At 45.6% G+C, this 23,897-nt stretch overlaps 2 protein-coding genes across 2 annotated transcripts in view; both read left to right on the forward strand.

Annotated features, from left to right (window-relative positions):
* LOC148143735 (uncharacterized) overlaps positions 1-22,720 on the forward strand; it is a 59,991-nt gene extending 37,271 nt beyond the window's left edge. Inside the window, exon 3 of the mRNA XM_087975712.1 lies at positions 21,807-22,720. Within this exon, the coding sequence (XP_087831838.1) occupies positions 21,807-22,720 (914 nt within the window). The remainder of the gene's footprint in view (positions 1-21,806) is intronic.
* The window catches only part of LOC148143726 (uncharacterized), a 437,486-nt gene that overhangs the window by 355,062 nt on the left and 58,527 nt on the right, over positions 1-23,897 (forward strand). The window lies entirely within an intron of this gene.

The following is a 23,897-nucleotide window of genomic DNA, read 5'->3' on the forward strand; positions in this document are numbered from 1 at the left end:
TATCAATTTGATCTGCTCTCATTCTTCTAAATTCTCAAAAGTATCGGTCTAAACTGTTCAATTTCTCTTCATTCGACAACCCCCTCATCTGTGGGATCAATCTAGTGGACCTCCTGTGAACTACCTCACTACATCTTTTCTGAAATAAGGCGTTTAGAACTGGGCAAATCCTTCAGGTGTGGTTTCAGAAATGTCAAGTACAGTTGCAGCAACACTTCCTTAACCTTATATCCTATTCCTTTACCTGTAAAACCCAACATTCCATTCGCTATCTTTATTATCTGCTGTACCTGCATGCTAGTTTTCTGTGACTCATGAACGAGGATACCCAGATCCCTGCGCATCAGATCACCCCAAAGCCTGTCACCACTTAGATAATAAGTCTTCTTCCTGTTTTTGTGACCGAAATACATGACCTCACACTTATCCACCACACTCCATCTGCCAAATTTTGGCTCACTCTCCTAACCTATCTATATCTAGTTGTAAGGTTCTTATTTCCTCATTGCAATTTACCATCCTGCCTATTTCTGTGTCATCTGCAAATTAGGCTATAGTGCCTTTTATCCCTGTATCCAAGTCGCTAATGTAGATTGTAAATAGTTGGGCTACACGGAACCAACCCTGTGGCACGTCAAGTTACATCTTGCCATCCAGAAAAAAAAGCCATCGATTCAGAACGTCTGTCTCCTCCCCATCAGCTAGTCACCTATCAAACCTGATAAATCACCCATAATCCCATGTGATTCCCACCTGTGAATTGACCTTTTGAGTGGCACTTTCGCAAATGCCTTCTGGAAGGCCAGATATATTACATCTACAGGATCCCCATTATCCACTTTGCTTGTTATATCTTCGAAGAACTTAGTCAAACCTGATTTACCCTTCATAAAAAAGTGCTGACTATGATGGATGGAGTTTTGAATTTCCAAACGTCCTGATATTGCTTCCTTTATAATTGATACAAATACCTTCCCAACATCAGATACTATACTAACTGGTCTGCAATTTCCTATATATTGCCTCCCTCCCTTTTTAAATACAGATGTTACATTAACATTTTTCCAATCAACTGGAAACATAAGAGCATAAGATAAAGGAGCAGAAATCAGGCCATTCAGCCTATCGAGTCTGCTCCACCATTCAGCCATGGCCGATAAGTTTCTCAACTCCATTCGCCCGCTTTCTCTCCGTAACCTTTGTTCACATTGTCAATCAAGAATCGACCTATCTCAGTCTTAAATACACTCAATTAATCTTTCTCATGTCCAGGGAATTTTGGAATATTGTGACGAATGTTTCCACTATTTCCGCCATTACTTCCTTTAGTACCCTAAAATGCAGGCCATTAGGCCCAGTGAACTTGTCTGCCCTTCATCCTCATAGTGTACCTATCGACGTTGATTGTTTAAGTGCTGCGCCTCTGACTTGGCCGTTCCAACAGGAATGATACTGCTATCCTCCAAGGTGAAAACTGAGGAAAAGTATTAATTTAGCAGCTCTGCCATTTCAGTATTCCCCCGATTAATTCACCGGTTTCATCTTCCAAGGGACCAACATTTACTCTGTTCGCTTTAGCATACGACTAGAAGCGTTTGCTATTTTTTATGTTTTGTGCTAGATTTCTTTCATAATTTACTTTACCTACTTTTATTCATTTTATAAGTATCCATTGTTTATGTCTGAAAGTTTCCCAATGTTTCAGCTTTCCAGAGATCTGGAATACCATTTCTGAACAGGCTGAAAATTGAAAACATGCTTTTGTACAAACTGAACATAAACCCATCTATCAGGTGGCTGGGGGCGGGCAAAACTATCGCCCCGCTCCCATTGTTTTCAAATTCTTGGAAGACTCGTCCAATCACGTCCATTCAGCTGACGATGACATCACCCTTGTTCTCACCCCCCCAACACGTACACTGGCGCATGTGCAGTGTAAGTCACGCTGTGGGACAAAGGCAGTTACTGAGTGAGGGAGAAGAATGGCACCAGCGGCTGAAGGAACAAGAACAGGAGCCGCTGGGAAAGCTGAGCAGGTCCGGCAGCTCGTGTCGGGAGGAATGTGAGGAGGTGTTTCGGGTCCGGGGATCCTCCTTCAGAACAGGACCAGGTTTCAGGAACATCCCGGGGAGAGGAGACAGTGAGACAGGGTAGGATTGGGACCCGCGGGAGGAGGGAGACTGGGGAATTTATAAACTCCTAGGGGGAGGCCTCAGGCCGCGAATAAAAGCCCCACAGGTCAAGTATTTATTGGAGAAGGACCTCTCGGATTGCCAGTGCAACCGGCCGCCATCTTTGGTAAGGCGCATGTTGTCTTGGAGAGAAAGTGAGGTCTGCAGATGCTGGAGATCAGAGCTGAAAATGTGTTGCTGGAAAAGCGCAGCAGGTCAGGCAGCATCCAGGGAACAGGAGAATCGACGTTTCGGGCATAAGAACGTTCCTGAAGAAGGGCTTATGCCCGAAACGTCGATTCTCCTGTTCCCTGGATGCATGTAGTCTTGGGGCGGGTGGCCATCTTGGTGAAGGCACCATTCGCGGTCATTTCCGGGAGAGAACTCCAACCTCGTGGCAGCCTTTGTGTCAACTAGAATTTCCTCATTTCACTTTGAGAGACCTGGCGCTGAGATTGGTACATCTGCCCTTAACACAGGAAAAGGGAGTGAGAGAGAGATCCTGAATTTGAGTTGAATGTGATAATTTGTGGCGCTGGACAAGAAAGTGGTGATCGCAGTGACCTGGAGAGTATTGACGTGTTGATGTTGTTTTCAGTTTGTAGACTGGAGAAAAGAGAAAACACCAGGAGTGGAAGAAAGACATGAAGTGGATTTGAATTTCAATGCAGGAGGAGAGACAATGTGTAGGATTGAAATTTTTAATACTTCCAGCTAGTAGAGAAGAAAAGTGTTCTGTGGAAAGTAGAACTGTCCCCTGAGCTTTTAATCTTGTACTCACAGTGACGTTTTTTGTAGATTTTGTTTAGTGGATGTCACAAGTTTCAGATGGGAAACTCAAGACAAACATCATAGAGTCATAGAGATGTACAGCACAGAAACAGACCATTCAATCCAACCCGTCCATGCCAACCAGATATTCCAACCTAATCTTGTATCACTTGCCAGCACCCAGCCCATATATCTCCAAACCCTTCGTATTCATATACCTATCCAGATGTCTTTTAAGTGTTGCAATTTCACCAGCCACCACTACTTCCTCTGGAAGCTCATTCTATACATGCAACACCCTCTGTGTGAAAAAGTTACCCCTTGGGACTCTTACATCTTTTCCCGCTCACCCTAAACGTATGCCTTCACCTCAGGGAAAAGACTTTATCTATTTATTCTATCCATGACCCTCATGATTTTATAAACTTCTATAAGGTCACTGCTCAGACTCCGATTCTCTAAGAAAACAGCCCCAGTCTGTTTGACTTCTCCCTGTGGCTTAAATCCTCCAACCCTAGCAACATCCTTCTGATAGGAAAGAGACTAGAATTGCATGCAATATTTCAAAAGTGGCCTAACCAATGTCCTGTACAGCTGCAAAACGTCTTCCCAACTCCTGTACTCAATGCTCTGACCAATAAAGGAAAGAATACCAAATGCCACCTTCACTATCCTAAATACCTGCGACTTTACTTCCAAGGAGCTATGAACCTGCACTCCATGGTCTGGTTGTTCAGTAACACTCCCCAGGACCTTCCTGTTAAGTATGTAAGCCCTGCTAAGACCAGCCCAAGATTTGACAATTTGATGATTTATCTCAGTCCATACCCTGGAGTTTGGATTATCAGGTGCTGGGGCTTTGTAAACTTTTAATCCCATCAATTTCCCCAACAACTACTCAGTTCTGCTCTCGAATGACCATGTGTTCCCCAAAAGTTTGGAGATGTTACTTGTGTCCTCCTTTGTGATAGAAGCAACATGTGTGGTTAATTGGTCTGCCATCTCTTTGATCCACATGAGAACTTTGCCTGTTCTTATTTGTAATTATTTTTACTAATCCTTTTTTTTTTGTCTTTACATACGCCATTTTCCCCTTTTTAATCAATCCTTTTGCTGAAACCAGAAGTGCTCCCAGTCTTCAGATCTGCTTTTCCTTGGCCAATTTGTATGCCATTTCTTTGGATCCAGTACGATCCATGATGTCCCTTGTTAGCCGTGGCTGGACCACCACCTTTTTGTATTTTATTTTGTCAGACAGGAAGGGACAACTATTGCAGTTCCTCCAGGTGCTCTTGAAATGTTTGTCATTTCTTTTAATAATGTTCCCTCATTTGTTGTGGCCTGTTTGTGCCTTTGCCATTGTAATTTTCTCGCTTTAGATTTAAGTCCCCAATCACAGAATCAACTCTGTTCCTCTCCACCTTAATGGAAAGTTCTCTCTCTGTTTTTCACTCTTCCGCAAGGAGCCTCTCACAGCTACGTTGCAAATTATTCCCTTCTCGGTGAAGGAATTAACATTTTGGAACTAAATTACCATTGCCCAACAGAACCACAGCCACTTTTGGAATGTTCCATGCAATTCTGGTCTCCCTCCTATTGGAAAGATGTCGGGAAACTTGAAAGGGTTCAGAAAATATTTACAAGAATATTGCCAAGGTTGAGAGATTTGAGCTATAGGGAGAGGTTGAATAGGTTAGGGCTGTTTTCCTTGGAGTGTGGGAGGCTGAGGGGTGGCCTTATAGATGTTTATAAATCATGAGGGGCATGGATAAGGTAAATAGACCATCTCTTTTCCTGGGGATAGGGGAGTCCGAAATGAGAGGGTCATCGGTTCACCGTTGGGGGGATGTGGAGGGGGATGGTGGGTGGGTGGGGGGTGGGGGGAGGGGCGGGGGGTTAGCAAGATTAAAAGGGAGCAAAAGGGCAACGTTTTCATTCAGAGGGTGGTGCGTGAAAGGAATGAGCTGTCAGAGGAAGTGATGCAGGCTGGTACAATTACAATATTGAAAAGGCATCTGAATGAAGAAAACGAATAAGAAGGGTTTAAAGGGTTATTGGCTAAGTTGCTGACAAATGGGATTAATTGATTTTGGATATCTTTTCTGTACGGATGAGTTGGTCTGAAGGGTCTGTTTCTGTGCTGTATATCTCCATGACCCTGGCTTTCCAACAATGCTCGCCATGTCTGTATGTTTAGTTTCTCTCGAGTGTTGGTGTTATTGCCTTGATGTCTCACCACCTCCACACCCACCCTTTTTTTTTTTTACTGGGGATGTTAACAATTTAATGTCTGGTTGTTCATCAAGAAGCTGCATTGCTGGTCCACCCCGAATTGACACACCCTTTTGTTTTTGCTTCCCAAAATCAGATCTGCTCATTCTCAGCAGTACCCTAGTGTTGTGAAACATATTAACTGTTGGATGGGGTTATCCAAAATTCAGAGATGCCAGTTTCGACGTTTTTTGCTTTTTCTGTCTGAGATCCTGAATCAGCATCTTCAGGAGAATTAGTTCAAGCAGAGTGAGAACACAGGGAGTTGGAGTGTGGGATTGTACTTTCAATTTTGTGGAATAACAAAAGCAAAAAACGTTCCTCAGAAAGTAGAATTGCATATTCTGAATTTCTACCCTGGACTGACAATGCTCTGACCTTGTGCTGTTTTACTTTTTCTATGCCTTTTTGCTGGGAGGCTGGAGTAAAGTTGGGTTGCAATAAAGGTTACCTGAACTTACCACCAGTCTCAGACTCATTGGAAGCTTTGAGCTGCAACATGTTTTTGTTTGAAAACTGCTCATTTCTTTCAGCCTCCTGTACTAAGTTTCCAATGTTGTGTATCAGTTGCAGCAGTGAATGAGTAGCTAGTATGGTTAGAAATTTTCCAGGAGTGCAGGTACTGCGTTATGTCGTCAGCATTGTAAGGTTTACAGACCGCACCAGGTATGGGCTATGTTCACTGGAAACAATGTGGAGGAGTCGATGTTGGACTGCGGTGGATACAGTTAAAAATCACACACAACCAGGTTATAGTAGAACAGGTTTATTGGGAAGCACTAGCTTTTGGAGTGCTGCTCCTTCAGGTAGCTGTGGAGCAGGATCATAAGACACAGATTTTATAGAAAAGATCAGTGTCGTGCAACTGGGCTATATTGAACAACCTTAGATTGCATGGTACATTGGGGAAACCGAGCAAAGGCTACGACAACGGATGCATGGGCACCGCACAACAACCAACAGACAGGAGGGTTCCCTCCCAGTTGGGGAACACTTCAGTGGTCCAGGACATTAAGCCTCGGACCTTCGGGTGACCATTCTCCAAGGTGGACTTCAGGACAGGCAGCAGAGGAAAGTGGCCGAGCAGAGGCTGATAGCTAAGTTTGGTACCCATAGGGAGGGCCTCAACCGGGACCTTGGGTTCATGTCATATTACAGGTGATCACCATTGCACTACACACACACGCTTTCACATACACACGGGACACGGATACACACAGACCCGCACACAGACACCCACACACACCCTTCTGGACACACAGACTCCCACACATGCACCTCCTCACAGACTTAAGACACTCTGCACTCACTACACACACACACACACACACTTTCTCACACTCACAATCCCCACTCCCGACAGACACACATACAGACGGACATATATTTTGTGTGGTGAATTTTTTTGGTACTTTCAGAGTTACATTGCACTTTGCTCAAAAACCACATGAATTTAGAACTCTGAGCTCAAAAACTGCATGAATTTATGTAAAACTCTGTTATCTCACTTTTTAGATTGGAATCAATCTAAACAACAGGTCATAGACAGAGAACACAGGGGGCTAACACCTTCAACATGTTGTCTAGCTATCACCATTGTTAACAGCTAACCCGAGAATGCAACTTGTAAAAAAAAGTTTTGTGATTTTCACATGAAAGAAGTGAAACTATCACTGTATTCTAACAGATGAAAGGCTTAACAAACAATCAATTCTTCAATGTATAATTTCAGTTACATCACACTGCAAATTTTTGCTATAAATTCTGTGTTACGATCGAGCCCTCCACAATCACCTGATGAAGGAGCGTCACTCTGAAAGCTAGTGTGCTTCCAATTAAACCTGTTGGACTATAACCTGGTGTTGTGTGATTTTTAACTTTAGCCACTGGGGCATTGCTGGAGGACCGGAAGTTCGGTAGTCATCCTGCTAATCAGAACATCCCCTATTGTCTGAATGCGGAAGTTGTCCTGCACCTCCCTCTCTGAATGAAGATTAAGTTTCACCCCAGACTGCAACTTCCTTCCTCTGTCCAACATCTGAGAGTACGGCACTCTCTTTTCTCACCCCCTCTTCTTCATTGTGGGCTTCAATTGCTGACTTGCAGCAACTGAAAGAAAACGGATTGAATCCAGGAAGGAGCAGACTCAGGAAATGTTGGTCCAGGACTGTCTGAATTAGCAAACACATGGCAAATCCAATACCTCAATGTAAAGTTATATCCTTTGCTGTGGGGGGAAAAAACAGAAAGGAGGGGCATTGTTTAAATGGTGATATTGGGATGTGGATGAAGGTGAGGACTGCAGGTGTTGAAGATCAGAGTCAAAAAGTGTGGCACTGGAAAAGCACAGCAGGCCAGGCAGCTTCCAAGGAGCAGGAGAGTTGATGTTTTGGGTACGAGTCTTTCGTCAGGAATGATGTGTGGATGTACAAAGGGGCATCAGCATCCTTCTATGCCAGCCAATGCCAGTTGTCAGACAGGTGCAGCAAGCAATCAGCAAGGCAAGTAGTATATCAGCAAGAGGAATTGAGTTCAGAAGTGGGGATGTCTTCGTGCAGGTAGGAGGTCATTAAATATATTCAAAGCTGAGTTTATCTGACTTTTGAACAACAAAGAAGTGGATGGTTGTGGGGGAAGGAAATAAAATGGTTTAAGACCATACAGAACAGTTAGAGTCAAACAGCACAGAAACAGACCCTTGAGTCCGAGTCCATGCTGACTATATTCACAAACTAAACTAGTCCCACTTGGTTTCACCCATATTCCTCCAAACCTTTCCTATTCATGTACTTATCAAAATGTCTTTTAAATGTTGTTACTCTACCTGCATCCACCATTTCCTCATTCCACACACAAACCACTCTCTTAAAAGAAAAAGGTTTTCCTCATGTCTTTTTAAAATCTTTCTCCACTCACCTTAAAAATTTGCTCCTCATTTTGAAACGACACTTACCATTCAACTCATCTATACCCCTCATGATTTTATAATCCTCTAAAAGGTCACCTCTCAACCTCCTGTGCTCCAGTGAAAAATTCCCAACTTATCCACCTAGATGTAGGTAGATCCATATCCAATTATGATCTGTTCGATGCTGGTGCAGGCTTGAAAGACCAAATGGCATACTCCTGCCCCAATTCTCTGTGTCCAGGACCGTAAGAAACTGTAAGACAGGAGCAGAAATTAGGTCAGTCAGCCCATCAGGTCTGCTGTTACCATTCAAATGTGTCTGATAAGTTTGTTAACCCAATTCTCCCGATCCCTTCAATCCCCTCGATACTCAAGAATCTATTTTTTTCAGTCTTAAATATCCTCATTGACTTGGCCTCCACAGCCTTGTGTGTCAAGGAATTCCATAGATTCACTGCTCTCTGGCTGAAGATGTTTCTCCCTGAATCCATTCTAAAAGGTCTTCCCTTTTCTTTTAAGACTGTGCCCTCTGGACCCAGTCTCTCCTACCAGTGGAAACAGCTTCCCAACATCCACTCTGTCCAGGCCGTTCAGTATTCTGTATGTTTCAACTGGATCCCCCCTGAGTGTGGGCCTGTTAATCAGCATGAACCAGACCCTTTAGGATGAGGTATAGCAGGGATTAGATTCAACGAAGTGGGAATGGAGGGAGTGTGTGTGGATTGGAGATTTTCAGCTTCTCTGGAATAAGAGAGGAAATAGATATAAATTAGAATTGATCGGATGTGCTGATGGGCTGAGGAATGGCAGATGGCGTTTAATTTAGAGAAATGTGTGGTTTCCATTTTGGTCAAACAATCGATGCAGGACTGGCACAGTTAAGGGGAGTGTTGCAGAACAAAGAGACCATGGTATGCTTTCCTTTATTGGTCAGATCATTGAGTATAGCAGTTGGGAGGTCCTTTTGCAGCTGTGCAGGACATTTGGTTTGGCCACTTTTGGAATACTGCATTCAGTTCTGGTTTCCCTGCTGTAGGAAAGATGTTGTGAAACTTTGAAAGGGGTGGAAAAGATTTATAAGGCTGATGTCAGAGTTGGAGGGGTTGAGCTACAGGGAGAGGCTGAATACCTCCGGTATATTTTCCCTGGAGTATCAGAGGCTGAAGGCTGACTTCATAGAAGTTTATAAGGGCATGGATAGGGTGAATACCCAAGGTCTTTTCCCCATGGTAGGGGGGTCCAGAACTAGAGGAGCTTAGGTTTAAGGTGAATGGAGAAAGGGATGTGAGGTGAAACTTTTTCACAAAGAGGTTGGCGGATGTTTGGAACCTGCTGCCGGAGGAAAAATGACACAATTTAAAAGACATCTGGGTACATGAATAGCAAGGGTTTAGAGGGATATGGGCCAAATGCTGGCAAGTGGAACTACATTAATTTAGGATGTCTGGCCGGCATCTGTCTAGGTTAGGGTGGATTAGCCATGTTAAATTGTTCCGTGAGGTTCAGGGATGTGCAGGTTAGGGTGGATTGGCCATGGTAAATTACCCAAAGTGTTTAGGGATGGGCAGGTTAAGTGCATTAGTAAAGGTTAAATGTAAAGCAATAGGGTTTGGGAAATGGGTGTGGGTGGGTTACCATTCGCAGGGTCGGTGTAGACTCCTTGGGCCGAATGACCTGCTTCCACACTCTGGGGATTCTCTGAAAGGAAGGACTTTTGCAAACTGCGTAGGACCGTGCGGTCCAGGCGGCCGCTATCCGGAGCAGGCGCAGTGTGGCACTAGTGACGTCACAACACGGAAGTGGCCCTGTCCGTTTCAGAGTAAAACTCACTTCCTCCCTCTAAGCAACTCTTCATTCTGGAGGGGATCTGTTCACTTGTAGCAACTAGAGTGAACCCAGGGAGGGAGCAGACACAGCAATTCAAGGTGAGGAGAGACGGATGGATGGTGGGAGGTGCTGTTTTCCCCAGCGCGCCAGAGACTGGGGGGTGGGTCAACCTGAAAGACTACTTATAAAATCGAGGGGCGGGGATAGAGTAAATAGACAAGGTGGTTTCCTAGGGATGGGGGAGTCCAGAACTGGAGGTTAATAAGTTTAGGGTGAGGATGGGGATGGGAGCGGTGAAGATTTAAGAGACCTAAGGGGTATTGTTTTCACGCAGAGGGTGGTGCGTGTATGGAATGAGGTGCCAGAGGAAGTGATGCAGGCTGGTACAATTGTAACATTGAAAAGGCATTTGGATGGGGATATGAATAGGAAGGGTTTGGAGGGATATGGGCCAAGTGCTGGCAAATGTGACTAGCTTAATTTAGAATGTTTGACCAGCTCAGGTGGAGTTATCCAAAATTCAGAGGGATGTCAGTCTTGACGTTTTTGCTTTTCTGCCCCTGTGAGATCCTGAATCAGCACCTTCAGGAGAATTAGAGTGGAGTGAGAACAGAGGAACACAGTGAGTGGGATAGTGCTTTCAATTTTGTGGAATAACAAAAGAAAAGAATATTCCACAGAAAGTAGAAATTCAGAACAACCAATTCTACCCTGGACTGACATTGATGTTTGTGATCTCTTTTTAGAATATTGGAGATCTGAAGACGGAAGTTTAAAAATCAACAGATGAAGGGCTCGTGCCTGAAATATTGACTCTCCTGCTCCTCGGATGCTGCCTGAACTGTGCTTTTCCAGCGCTGCACTTTTCGACTCTGACTCTCCAGTGTCTGCAGTCCTCACTTTGACGTCAATGTCTGACAGTCGCTCAATCCATCGGGACCACAATGATTTTCAACTATGATTCTGTGAAAAGGAGCAAAGTATTTTCATTGTTGTTTCAGTACGTTTTCAGCAGCAGTGGGACTGGATGAGCCACCGTACTGTTGCAGTGGACTGTGGAGCCTGAAACAATAATATGGCTTGGAAAGAGGAATTCACGGCGGGTAGAAGCTCTACACACATTTGTGTGTGGCTGAAGCTTCGGCCATGGAGAAACCCGGGAAATCCTGCCCTGTGGAGAAACTGTGGAGGTGTGGCGACTGCGGGAAAGGTTTCTGTGTCCCCTCTGCCTTGGAGACCCATCGGTGCATCCACACAGGCCTCCACCCTTCAGATCCACCAACAAGTCCACACGGGGAGAGGCCCTTCCCCTTCCCCGAGTGCAGGAAGGCCTTCAGCAATTCTTCCCATCTGCTGAGGCACTGGCGGATCCATAATGTTGAGAGGCCATTTGCCAGCCCCTAGTGTAGATGAAGGTTTTTGTTGACCTGCAACTTGCGGGGGCACCAGTGCTCCCAACAATCGGATTACACCGGTGAAGCTGTTGTGGGTCACCCCCAGGACTGAAACTCCCGCCTCTTCTGGCAGTGGAGAGTCAGTGAGCTATTTTTATTTCCTGCTGGACTTCCCTCCGTCCAACTTTGTTTCCAGTGGGAGCTGCAGCATGTTGAGCCCAGAAGGTACTCTTTTTTTTTTTCTGTCCAGTTAAAGAATTGTTGGCTTTTTCTGGGAATGAGTCGCAGTCTATAAGAAGTAGCGGAATGCATCGGGACAACCATTCACATTCAGCAGTGACTTTGAAATTAGATATACGGTTATGTGTGTGTGAACTACTCATCGTCCAAAAATTGCACAAAAGCTTGGAAATCGATTGTTGGAAACTGGTTGAATTGGTCAATTCTTCATTTTCTTTTTTAATTTACCCCTTAAGTCTCTGTCTGTGAGATGGCGGGGGCATGATCATTGCTATTAATTAAATTATCTTGTTTAACTTTGCCTGAGTAAAGTTGCAGTATTTATAATTGTTAAGTTTTGTTTAAATTATAGTTTTGGTGTGCAAGATTTGCTCTTCAAGTCTGACTAGGAAGAGCTGAGAAATTCTGAGGGACATTGTGTGTTTTAATTTCATTGTGCTGTGAATCTGGTGATAATGACAATCGATTGTATTGGCTTGCTTACCCTTGCTTTCACCCTAACTACTCACTGTGGTAGTGAGTTCCACAGTCTCACCACAATCTTGAAGTTTCTCATTAAATCCTCAGTACAGACTTGGAAGGGAAAATGTTGACGAGCAGAATATAAGGTGCTAACTGCAAAAAGCCAGGAAGATATTCGACAAAGTAAAACTTTGACAATGTAGGGACAAATAAGGAACTTTGACAACAATGCAGAGATCACAAGTCAGTGTTCAAGATAACAGTCATGACAAAAAAAAATGTACTCTATAGGCATTGGATATTGTAATTAGGCAAATGTCGAGATGCTGTCGTTGGTTAAATAGAATAAGATAAGTCAAATAAAATAACCAGAACTACTAATCGTAATTGGATGTGGATTTCCCGAAGGAGAAAGTGAGGACTGCAGATGCTGAAGTACCAGAGTTGAAAAATGTCATGCTGGAAAAACACAGCAGACCAGGCAGCATCCGAGGAGCAGGAGAAGGGCTTAAGCCCTTCCTGAAGAAGGGCTTATGCCTGAAACGTCGATTCTCCTGCTCCTTGGATGCTGCCTGGCCTGCTGTGTTTTTCCAGCATGACATTTATCGACTGTGGATTTCCCTAAGACAAGTGTATACTGTCGATTTGGTATAGGTAAGCTGCTCTTAAAATAATTGAACAGTATATCAAACAGATGTACTTGATCATCTGGGGGGTTTGTTGCCAACTTGTGGAAGTGGCTCTGCAGGCTTGAATAAAAGCAGTGTACGAAAAGTGTCCACGTATCATCTGGTAAGTTACAGGCTCCAGGCAGTTCTAGAATCCCTACAGCGTGCAATAGGCCGTTCAGCCCATCAAGTTGGCACTGACCATCCATTCCAACTACCCTATTCTGGTAACCCTGCATTTCCCATGGTCAATCCACCCTAATCTGGACATCATTTGGACTGTGGGAGGAAGCCCACACAGACACTGGGAGAATGTGCAAACACCACACAGACAGTTGGCTGAGGGTGGAATCAAACCTGGGACCCTGATGCTGGGAGGCAGCAGTGCTAACCATTGAGCCACCACCCTGTGCAGCTCTGAGAGAGTGAATTTCAAAGACTCGTAACCTTTGAGAGAAAAGCAAAACTTTTCCATCTTAAATGAGAGGCCACTTATTTGTTAACTGTGTCCACTCATTTCTAGTCTCTGCCACAAAGGAATTCATACATTCACATTAAGTCCTCTCAGGGTGTTATACATCTCCATCAGATCATCTAATTCTTCGAAGCTCAAACTGATACAAGCCTAGCCCAATATCCCTTTGACCCCGATAAGCTAAGTAATGCAGCGACCCTTGACCTCACTGACATGACATAGGATGCCTTCAATCTAAGTTGACCTTTACCCTCTAACATCTTGACCCCAGCCCAGCATGTGGTCAGCTACAACTCAGCTCTGATGGGAACAGATGAACTGACCAGACAGCGGTGAGGTGGACACTACATCCCCAGAGAAACCTATTCGAGTGTGAAAGTTGTTCAGCTCACATTCGGATTGTTGCAGGGACAATATCTCCTGTCATTTAAAAGTCTTTGATCCCAATAAAGTTCTGGTTCTGTTGCACGTTGTGTGTTTTATCAATCTGTGTTTCACTCGATTTTCTGTTCCTGTCATTCCCATTAGGAAATGTGAATTCAGTACCAGGTAATAGTCTCACTTCTGAATTATCATTGAGGATTGGTGTAGAACATACCAAGTGTCGGTCAGAATGGAAGGAGCTGTACTCTTTATTTAACCCTCTGCTGTCTCCGTCCTGGGAGTGTTTGAATGGGAACGTTAGAGGGAGTTTTACTCTGTATCTAACCCAATGATGTGTCTTTCTTGGCACTGTTTGTTTGGGACAGTGTCATGGTTGCTTCACTTTCAACTGAAAAGAGTAGAGGAGGCTGTATTCTGATTGTATTCCTATGCTGTCCCTGTCCTGGGAGTTTTAGATGGGACAGAGTGCTGATGGAGAGAGCTGTTCTATCTGTCATGAAGACCTCTGTAATTGCAGTGAATGCAGACTTGGCTGTGGGAGTGGAGGGTACTTTTACTTGAACACACCCGTCTTGGGCTTTGCTCTGCTGATCAAGACCATCTCAGACACCTTCATTCTCTTTTCCAACCAACCACAGGATGGTTAAGGATGGGTAAAAATGCTGGCATTGCCAGCGATGCCTACACCCCAAGAACGAATAAATACTTTTTGTTTAAAAGTTACACTTATATTCCAAACCCTCTGATTACTTACATCTGAAAATTCATATTTGATTGCAATATCGTTTTAAAACATAGGAATGTGGCAACCGTAGAAATATAACTAGCAACAAATTGAGCAGGTAATGAGCAGGATGGTAATTTGGACCAGAATGCTGAGTCAGCCTGACCCATGGCTGAGAGAGTTCACCCAGATGTTGCAGTTACAACTTCCCCAAAAATATGTCCCTGATGTAAGATCATTCAATGACTTGAAGAGCTAACTGTTTTTATCTCCATAGCTGCTGCCAGACTTGCTGAGTAATTCCAGCCCTTCTGCTTTACCCTTTTATGGGATTTGAGCTTCCCTAAGTCAGTGTAATGAAGAATTGCAGATACTGGAGATCTGAAATACACAAAGGCAGAAATTACTGGAGAAACTCAGCAGGATTAGCAGCACGTATTGAGAAAGAATCAGAGTTAGCATTTTGAGTGCATTTTGACCCTTCTTCACAGCTGTTCTGGACTTAGGACAGGATATTGACTCAGTTTCTTTCTCACTCTCCACCAGTGTTGCCTGACTGGCTGGCTGAGTTTCTCCAGCAATTTCTGTTTTTGACTATTTCACAACGTTGATGTTTGTTGCCCATCCTTAATTGCAAGGTGTCTTGCTTGCGCCATTTCAGGGAGCAGTTTAAGAGTCATCCACATTGCTGTGGGTCTGCAATCACATGTAAGCCAGACCAGGTAAAGATGGCAGTTTCCTTCCTGAAAGGACATGGTTTTTTATGACGATTGACATCAGTGCCATCGACACCATGCTGAGACTAACTTTGTGTTCCACATTTATTAGTTGGTTTATTCAAATTTCACCACTTGCTGTGATGGGATTTGATCCAATGTCCCTGGATTACTCACCCAGTGACATTACGACTACGCTGTTGTTTCCTGTACTTTACTATTTTGCGTTTACTGTTTCTGTCTTTGGCCTCTGATGTTTGGGAAATGAATCTGTTTAAAGAGCTGCCCTAAACCTGCCCCTTTGACCAAGTCTTTCGTCACCTGTCGTAATCTGTGCTCCGGTATTGTAATTTTAGAAAATAATTCTTCTTATTTTCACATGAAGCACTTTGAGGCAGTTGACTATACCACAGATGTTATTTGAATGCAGCTTGTATCCCTATCTTAACATCTGGAACTAGGGAGTCATATGTTAAAAGTGTGAGGTTGCACATTTAAGACAGAAATGAGATTTCTTTTCTCTCTGAGGGTTGTGTGTCTTCCACAAAAGGCAGTGGATTCAGTATCTTTAAGGCAGAGATAGATAGGTTCTTGCTAACCAAGTGGGTGACAGATTGTCGGGGATGTGGAGGAATGTAGAGCTGAGGTTGTATTCAGATCAGCCATGATCATATTGAATGTTGCAGCAGGCTCGAAGGGCCGAGTGGCCTACTCCTGTCCCTTTGTCTGTGTCTCCCCTCTTATATCCTTGAACTGGGTCATTCCTTTCCAATATTGCCTCTTGTAGACAGTTAATTGAATACCAGATGACCTTATATTGGGAGTGGGCACATTGTAGCAATTGCTGTGTTTCTTATATCAATTTTGTTCCTTCTTACTCAGTGTTGCTGAAAATCTTCTAACTAAAATAAAAGTTCCTGTTACTATCTCATCAATGGAAGTGTTGGTTTGGATGTAACGTTGAAATAGCCATTCCCATCTTTTCCAGACTTCCACATTTAAAGCCCTCGAGTCTGGTTTCTGCCCCTGAAACAGTTCTTGTCAAGGTCATGTTTGACATTCTTTGCAATGGTGACAGAGGTAAACATTCCCTGGGTTCAAAACCTACTAGGACAGATGGTGGAATGTAAATTCAATATAAATCTGGAATGAAGAATCTAATTACAAAACTGTTGTGTATTGTTGTAAAAATGGGCGGCACGGTGGCTCCGTGTTTAACCTTGGGCGACTGTGTGGAGTTTGCACATTCTCCCTGTGTCTGCGTGGGTTACCTCCAGGTGCTTCGGTTTCCTCCCACAGTCCAAAGATGTGCAGGTTAGGTGAATTAGCCATGGTAAATTGCCCATAATGTTAGGTGATGGAAATGTGTTGCTGGAAAAGCGCAGCAGGTCAGGCAGCATCTAGGGAACAGGAGAATCGACGTTTCGGGCATTAGCCCTTCTTCAGGAATGTTAGGTGCATTAGTCAGAGGGAATTGGGTTAGGTTGGTTACTTTTCGGAGGGTTGGTGTGGACTGGTTGGGCCGAAGGCCCGGTTTCCACACTGTAAAGAATCTGTAAGGAATCTAATCTAATCTTTTTTAAAAAAAAAACTCATCTGGTTTTCTGCTGTCTGAACCTGGTCTGGCCTACATGTGATTCCAAACCCACTGTGAGCTGGTTGAGTCTTCATTGCCCTTATGGTCAATTGTTAAAACTCACCCTTTTTGACCAGGATGTTGCTGGAATGATTTATAGACTGGATAGGCTGGGATGTCTTTTCACTGGAGTGTAGGAGATAGAGGGGCCACCTTATGGAGGTTTATAAAGTCATGAGGGGCAAAGATAAGGTGAATAGCAAATGTCTTTTCTCTAAGGGTAGGGGAGTTCAAAACTAGGGCATATATTTTTAAAGTGAGAGGAAAAAGACTGAAAAAGGACTAGAGGGGCAACTGTTTTTACACAGGGAGGTTTGTGTGTGAAGTGAACTGTTAGAGGAAGTGCTGAATGTTTAAAAGTCATAGAGCCAAAGCGATGAACAGCACAGAAACAGACCCAACTCTCCATGCTGACCAGATATCCCAACCCAATCTAGTTCCACCTGCCAGCACCCAGCTCATATCCCTCCAAACCCTTCCTATTCATGTACCCACCCAGATGGCTTTTAATGGTTGCAATTATACTATCCTCCATCACTCCCTCTAGCAACTCAACACGTACCAGCCTCTATGTGAAAAAGTTGCCCCTTCGGTCTCCTCTAAATATCACCCCCCACCCCCCCTTAACCCTAAACATATGCCCTACAGTTCTGGACTCCCCCCAACCCATGGTGCGATCTGGGTACGACATCTGTTACCCCATTGATTTTCAGGGTTGATTTGGCTGATCTGGCTGGGTAGGGGGTTGTCCCTCTTCCCTCACAGTTCCATGTGCGTCCCTCCTGAAACTCAATGCTCTGGCGCGGACGATGACCCCCTAGAAGAGAATTGCTCCGCCAGTCTAGGGTATATGATGTAGCTACACTCCCCTGCTTGGCCAAATCTCCATTTGGATAGGTACATGAATAGGAAAGGTTTGAAGGGATATGAGCCAAACACAGGCAGGGGGACCAGTTTAGTTTGGGAACAGGGTCAGCATGGACTAGTTGGACCGAAGGGTCTGTTTCCATGCTTTATGATTCTATGACCAAGATAGTGATCTTATGTTTTATGGTGCTCCTTCGGATTGTTTGTTCTATGAAAGGTGATATTATGTATAGATAGAAATGCTCCAAGCAGGCACCACCCCCTCACCTCAATCCAGAGTCCCAAGTAGTCCTTCCAGCTGAGACAGAGGTTAACCTGCACATTTTTCAACCTAATTTACAATATCAGATGCGCCTGATGTGGTCCTTTTTACATCGGGGAGACAAAACATAAACTGAGGGAAAATTCACCAGCCATCTCAGCCGGGCCGACAGGACCTCCTAGATCCGCCAATTTTAATTCCCTTTCCAACATGACCATCCTTGGCCGCCTCCATTGCCATGACAAACCACACCTCGACTTCCGCTTGAGCAGCCTTCAGCCTGGAGGACTCACCATTGAGTTCTCCAATTTCAAATACCGTCCCTCTCCTCCCCTCCCCCCGGCCACCAACCGGATTCGTTTCTCCAATTGGCCAACCCTCTACCTGTCTACACCAATCCCCCCCCCCCCCACGACCCCCTTTATCTGCAGCTCCCCGACACCCACCCCCAAACCTGAGGAAGAGTTACACCAGAAACGTCGACTTCTTCCCCTCCTGCTGCTGCCTGGCTCGCTGTGTTCTTTCAGCCTCCTGCCTGTCTACTTTGAGTCAGAAGCTGGAATGAAGTCGCGGTCGGTCCGAGTTTTGTTATCGGCAGATTCCGGGGCAGCGTTGTCGGAGACCGAGGTTGCGGATGAGTACTGGTGCGGTCGCGATAGCCTGGGTACCGACCCGGGACTCACATTGGACTGGAAAGGCCCGGTGCTGGATAGAGTCTCCACGGGGAGAAAGTGAGGATTGCAGATGCTGGAGATCAGAGCTGAAAATGTGATGCTGGAAAGGCGCAGCAGGTCGGGCAGCATCCAAGGAGCAGGAGAATCGACGTTTCGGGGATGAGCCCTGAAGAAGCCACATTTTCAGCTCGAGTCTCCACGTGGGCGACACGGCAGTGTGGGCGGGGCCTGGGGTAGAACGCTGCGTGGGGGCGGCGCCTGGGAGACGGTGGCAGCGTGGGGGCGGGGCCTGATAGAGAAGGCAGCGTGGGGGAGTGGCCTGGAGGAGGCGGCGGCAACGTGGAGGTGACTGAAAATGTGTTGCTGGATAAGCGCAGCAGGTCAGGCAGCATCCAAGGAGCAGGAGGACCAACCTTTCGGGCATGAGCCCTTTTTCAAGAATGAGGCAAGTGTGCCCAGCAGGCTAAGATAAAAGGTAGGGAGGAGGGACTTGGGGGAGGGGCGTTGAAAATGCGATAGGTGGAAGGAGGTCAAGGTGAGGGTGATAGGCTGGAGTGGGGGTGGGGGTGGAGAGGTCAGGAAGAAGATTGCAGGTTAGGAAGGCGGTGCTGAGTTCGAGGGATTTGACTGAGACAAGGTGGGTGGAGGGGAAATGAGGAAACTGGAGAAATCTGAGTTCATCCCTTGTGGTTGGAGGGTTCCTCGGCGGAATATGAGGCGCTCTTCCTCCAACCGTCATGTTGCTATGGTCTGGCGATGGAGGAGTCCAAGAATCTGCATGTCCTTGGTGGAGTGGGAGGAGCAGTTGATGTGTTCAGCCACGGGGTGGTTGGTCTGGGTGTCCCAGAGGTGTTCTCTGAAACGTTCCGCAAGTAGGCGGCCTGTCTCCCTAATATAGAGGAGGCCACATTGGGTGCAGCGGATGCAATAAATGATGTGTGTTAAGTGCAGGTGAATTTGTGGTGGATATGGAAGGATACCGTGGGGCCTTGGAGGGAAGTAAGGGGGGGGGGTGTGGGCACAAGTTTTGCATTTCTTGCGGTTGCAGGGGAAGGTGTCGGGGGTGGAGGTTGAATTGGTGGGGGGTGTGGACCTGATTAGTGAGTCACGGAGGGAGTGGTCTTTTCGGAATGCTGATAGGGGAGGGGAGGGAAATGTATCCCTGGTGGTCTTTGAAGAAGACATGGAGATGGCACCTGGTATGGAATACAGTGTGGGGGCGGGGCCTGAAGGAGGTGGCGACGGCGCTTGGTATGGAATACAGCGTGGGGACGGGGCCTGGAGGAGGAGGCAACATGGAGGTGGCGCCTGGTATGGAATACAGCATAGGGGTGAGGGTGTATGTGCAGGTTAGGTGCATTGGTGAGGGGGTAAATGTTGGGTAATATGTCTAGGTGGGTTACTCTTCCGGACTTGGTGTGGACTTGTTGGGCTGAAGGGCCTGTTTCCATACGGTACTGACTTTGAGCTGCTTTTCTGCCAACCCTCGGGAAAAGACGCCTTATCTATACTCTTACAATTTTCTAAACCTCTACAACGTCACCTCTCAACTTTCTAGGCTCCAGCGGAAAAACGTCCTAGCCTATCCCGCCCCTCCTTATAATTCAAACCCTCCATTCCTGGTAATGTTCTGGTAAAGTAAGGAATAGGGAAATGTATCGAATCATGTAAATGTACTGTCTGAAAAAAATTGGTTGTGTTCTTGCCTGAGATGATGACAATATCTGATATAAGTAATTACAAATCCAATTATTTTGGTCACAAAATTGAACAATCATTGTGTAACAAAAGGATTTTTGCCCTGAGGCATTGGTGCTTCCAAGCTGACCATCAAAAGTTCAGTTTGTCCCTACATTCTTTCCTGGTCGTGTTTTTGTGCATTTTGAAAATATTCCCAATCCTCTGAGTAGAGGAGTTGGACAGTTATGTTGTGGATGTATAGGACATTGGTTAGGCCACTTTTGGAATATTGTGTGCAATTCTGGTCTCCCTCCTATCGGAAGGATGTTGTGAAACCTGAAAGGGTTCAGAAAATATTTACAAGGATGTTGCCAGGGTTTGAGCTGAATAGGCTGGGGTTGTTTACCCAAGGGTAAGGTTTACCCAATGGAGGCTGAGGTGTGACCATATACACATTTATAAAATCATGAGAGGCATAGATAGGGTATGATAGATGACAAGATGGGGAATTGGCGGAGTCCAGAATTAGAGGATAATAGGGTTAGAGTGAGGAGGGGGGAGATTTAAAGGGGACCTATCGTGCAACTTTTTCATGCAGAAGGTGGTGCGTGCAAGGAATGAGCTGCCAGAGGAAGTGGTGGAGGCTGGTATGATTACAACATTTTAAAAGGCATCTGGATGGTTATATGAATAGGACGGGTTTAGAGGGATATGAGTCAAGTGCTATCAAATGGGACTAGATTAATTTAGGATATCTGGTCAGCATGGACGAGTTGGACCGAAGGACCTGTTTCTGTGCTGTATATCTCTATGACTCTGGCTTGCCACTAATATTTGCTACGTCTGTATGTTCAGTTTTTCTCTGGTGTTGGTGCCAATGCCTTGATGTCTCATTTCTTCCTCACCACCTCCCCGGACATTAACCATTTTGTGTCTGGTTATTTCTCCAGAAGCTGTAGGTTCATCCTGAATTGACACTTTTTTGCTTCCCAAATCAGACCTGCTCACTCTCAGCAGTATCCCAACATCGTGAAAGATAATAACTTTCAGGTGGAGGTATCCAAAACTCGAGAAAAAGAGAGAGAGAGAGATGGTGCTTTCAATTTTGTGGAAAAAGAAAAGAATGTTCTGCAGAAAGTAGAGTTGCTTGTTCTGAATTTCTACCCTGGACTGATAGTGATGATTTTTGTAATTTTTTTTAAGAGTATTTGAAGATCTGAAGACAGAAGTTTCAAAATCAACAGATCAAGGGCTTATGCCCAAAACATCAACTCTACTGCTCCTCGGATGCTGCCTGATCTGCTGTGCTTTTTCCAGCATCGCACTTTTCAACTCTGACTCTTCAGCATTTGCAGTCCTCACTTTCATGTCAATGACTGACAGTCACTCAATTCATCAGGACTGCAACAATTTTCGACTATGATTCTGTGAGAAGGAACCAAGCTTTTTCGTTCCTGTTTCAATACGTTTTCAGCATCAGTGGGACTAGATGAGAGACCCTATTATTGCATCGCTCTGAGTGTGGAGCCTGAAAAAGTTATACGGCCTGGGAAGAGGAATTCACGCCGAGGAAGAGCTGTACGTGCTTTTGTGTGCGGATGAAGCTTCGGTCATGGAGAAACCCAAGGAATCCCGCCCTGTGGAGAAACCGTGGAAGTGTGACAACTGTGGGAAAGGCTTTCATTTCCCGTCTGACCTGGATACTCATCGGCGCAGTCACACCGGGGAGAGGCCGTTCTCCTGTTATGAGTGCGGAAAAGGATTTAGCAATTCCTCCCACCTGCTGAGGCACCGGCAGGTCCACACAGGGGAGAGACCCTACAGCTGCCCCGACTGTGGGAAGACCTTTAGCAGTTCCTCCCACCTGCAAAGGCACCAGCTGGTCCACACAGCTGATAAGCCATTCACTTGCTCTGAGTGCAGGAAGACCTTCAGCTATTCCTCTGCCCTCCTGACCCACCACCGGGTCCACACGGGGGAGAAACCCTTCAGCTGCCCTGAATGCGGGAAGACATTCAGCAATTCCTCCGCCCGGCTGAGGCACCACCGGGTCCACACAGGGGAGAGGCCCTTCAGCTGCCCCGAGTGCGGGAAGGGCTTCAGCAATTCCTCTGCCCGGCTGATGCACCAGCGGATCCACACCGGGGAGAGGCCTTTCAGCTGCCCCGAGTGCGGGACTGCCTTCAGTAATAGCTCTCACCTGCAGAGGCACCAGCGAGTCCACACTGGAGATAAGCCGTTTGCCTGCCCAGAGTGCGGGAAGACTTTCAGCAGTTCCTCCCACCTGAAGAGGCACCAGGGGGTCCACACAGGGGAGAAGCCCTTCACCTGCCCCAAGTGCAGGAAGGCCTTCAAGGATACCTCTGCCTGGCTGAGGCACCAGCAGGTCCACACCGGGGAGAGGGCATTTTCCTGCCCCGAGTGTGGGAAGGGCTTTACCCAGACATCCCACCTACAGGCCCATCAACGGGTCCACACGGGGGAGAGGCCCTTCCCCTGCCCCAAGTGCGGGAAAGCCTTCAGCAATTCCTCCAACCTGCTGAGGCACCAGCGGATCCACACTGGGGACAGGCCGTTGTCCTGTCCCTAGTGTGGGCAGAGGTTCTCATCATCCTGCAACTTGTGGAAGCACCAGTGCTCTCAACAATCTGATTCTGCCGGTGACACTGCTGTGGGTCACTCCCAGGACTGAACCCTTCCCATTCTGACAGTGACTGCAGTGGGAGAGTCAGCGTGCCCCCCCCCCCACCCCCAACTTTGCTTCCAGTGGGCATTGCTGCTCATTGTGCCCGGGAGTGTTCTTTCTAGTTTTTTCTGCCCACATAAAGATTTGTTGGCTCTTTCTGTGAACGAGTCTACAATAAATAGCTAAATACTTTGGGGTGTCCATTCGTATTCAGCAGTGACTTTGAATTTAGATTTACAGTTACGTGCCTGTGAACAATCCATTGTCTAAGGATTGCACAAATGCTTGGCAATCCATTTTTGAATTGGTAATTTTAAAATTTTCTTTCTTCAGTCTCTGTTTCTGAGATGGTGGGGAAATGATCATTGCTATTAATTAGATTATAGTGTTTAACTTTGCCCTAGCAAAGTTTCAGTATTTATAATTGTTGGTTTTGTTTAAATTATAATTTTGGTGTGCAAGATCTGTTCATCAAGTCTGGTTAGGAACAGTTGAGAAATTTTGAGGGACTTTGCATGTTTTAATTTCATTGTGTTGTGAATCTGGTGACCGTGACACTAATTTGTATTGGCTGGCTTACCCTTGGTTGTAATGCTTTTCATGCCAACCTGTTGCGATGGTAGTGAGTTCCACAGTCTCACCACATTCTGAGGTTTCTCATGAAATCCTCAGTATAGACCTGGAAAGGGAAAGCGTTGACCAGAGCAGAAGATCGGGTGCTAACTGCAAAAAGCCAGGAACACATTCGACTGAAGTAAAACCTTGACAATGTATGGACAAATGAGGAACTTTGAGAGCAATAAGGAGGTCACAAGTCAAAAGACAAAAAGAAAAATACTGTGCGAACATTGGATTTTGTAATTCGGCAAGTGCCAAGATGCTGTAGTTGGTTGAATACAATAAGGTAAGGCAGATGAAATAACCAGAACCACTAATTGTAACTGGATAACGATAACCATAAAACAACTGTATACTATTGATTTGGTATATGTAAACTGCTCTTAAAATAACACAACAGTATATAAAATGGATGTATTTTAGAATTTGGGGAGTTTGTTGCCATCTTGTGGAAATGGCTCTT

This window comes from Chiloscyllium plagiosum, unplaced genomic scaffold, assembly GCF_037043375.1.
Source record: "Chiloscyllium plagiosum isolate Xiang-an unplaced genomic scaffold, Cpla_swu_hap1 HiC_scaffold_27, whole genome shotgun sequence".
Taxonomy (NCBI): Eukaryota; Metazoa; Chordata; class Chondrichthyes; order Orectolobiformes; family Hemiscylliidae; genus Chiloscyllium; species Chiloscyllium plagiosum.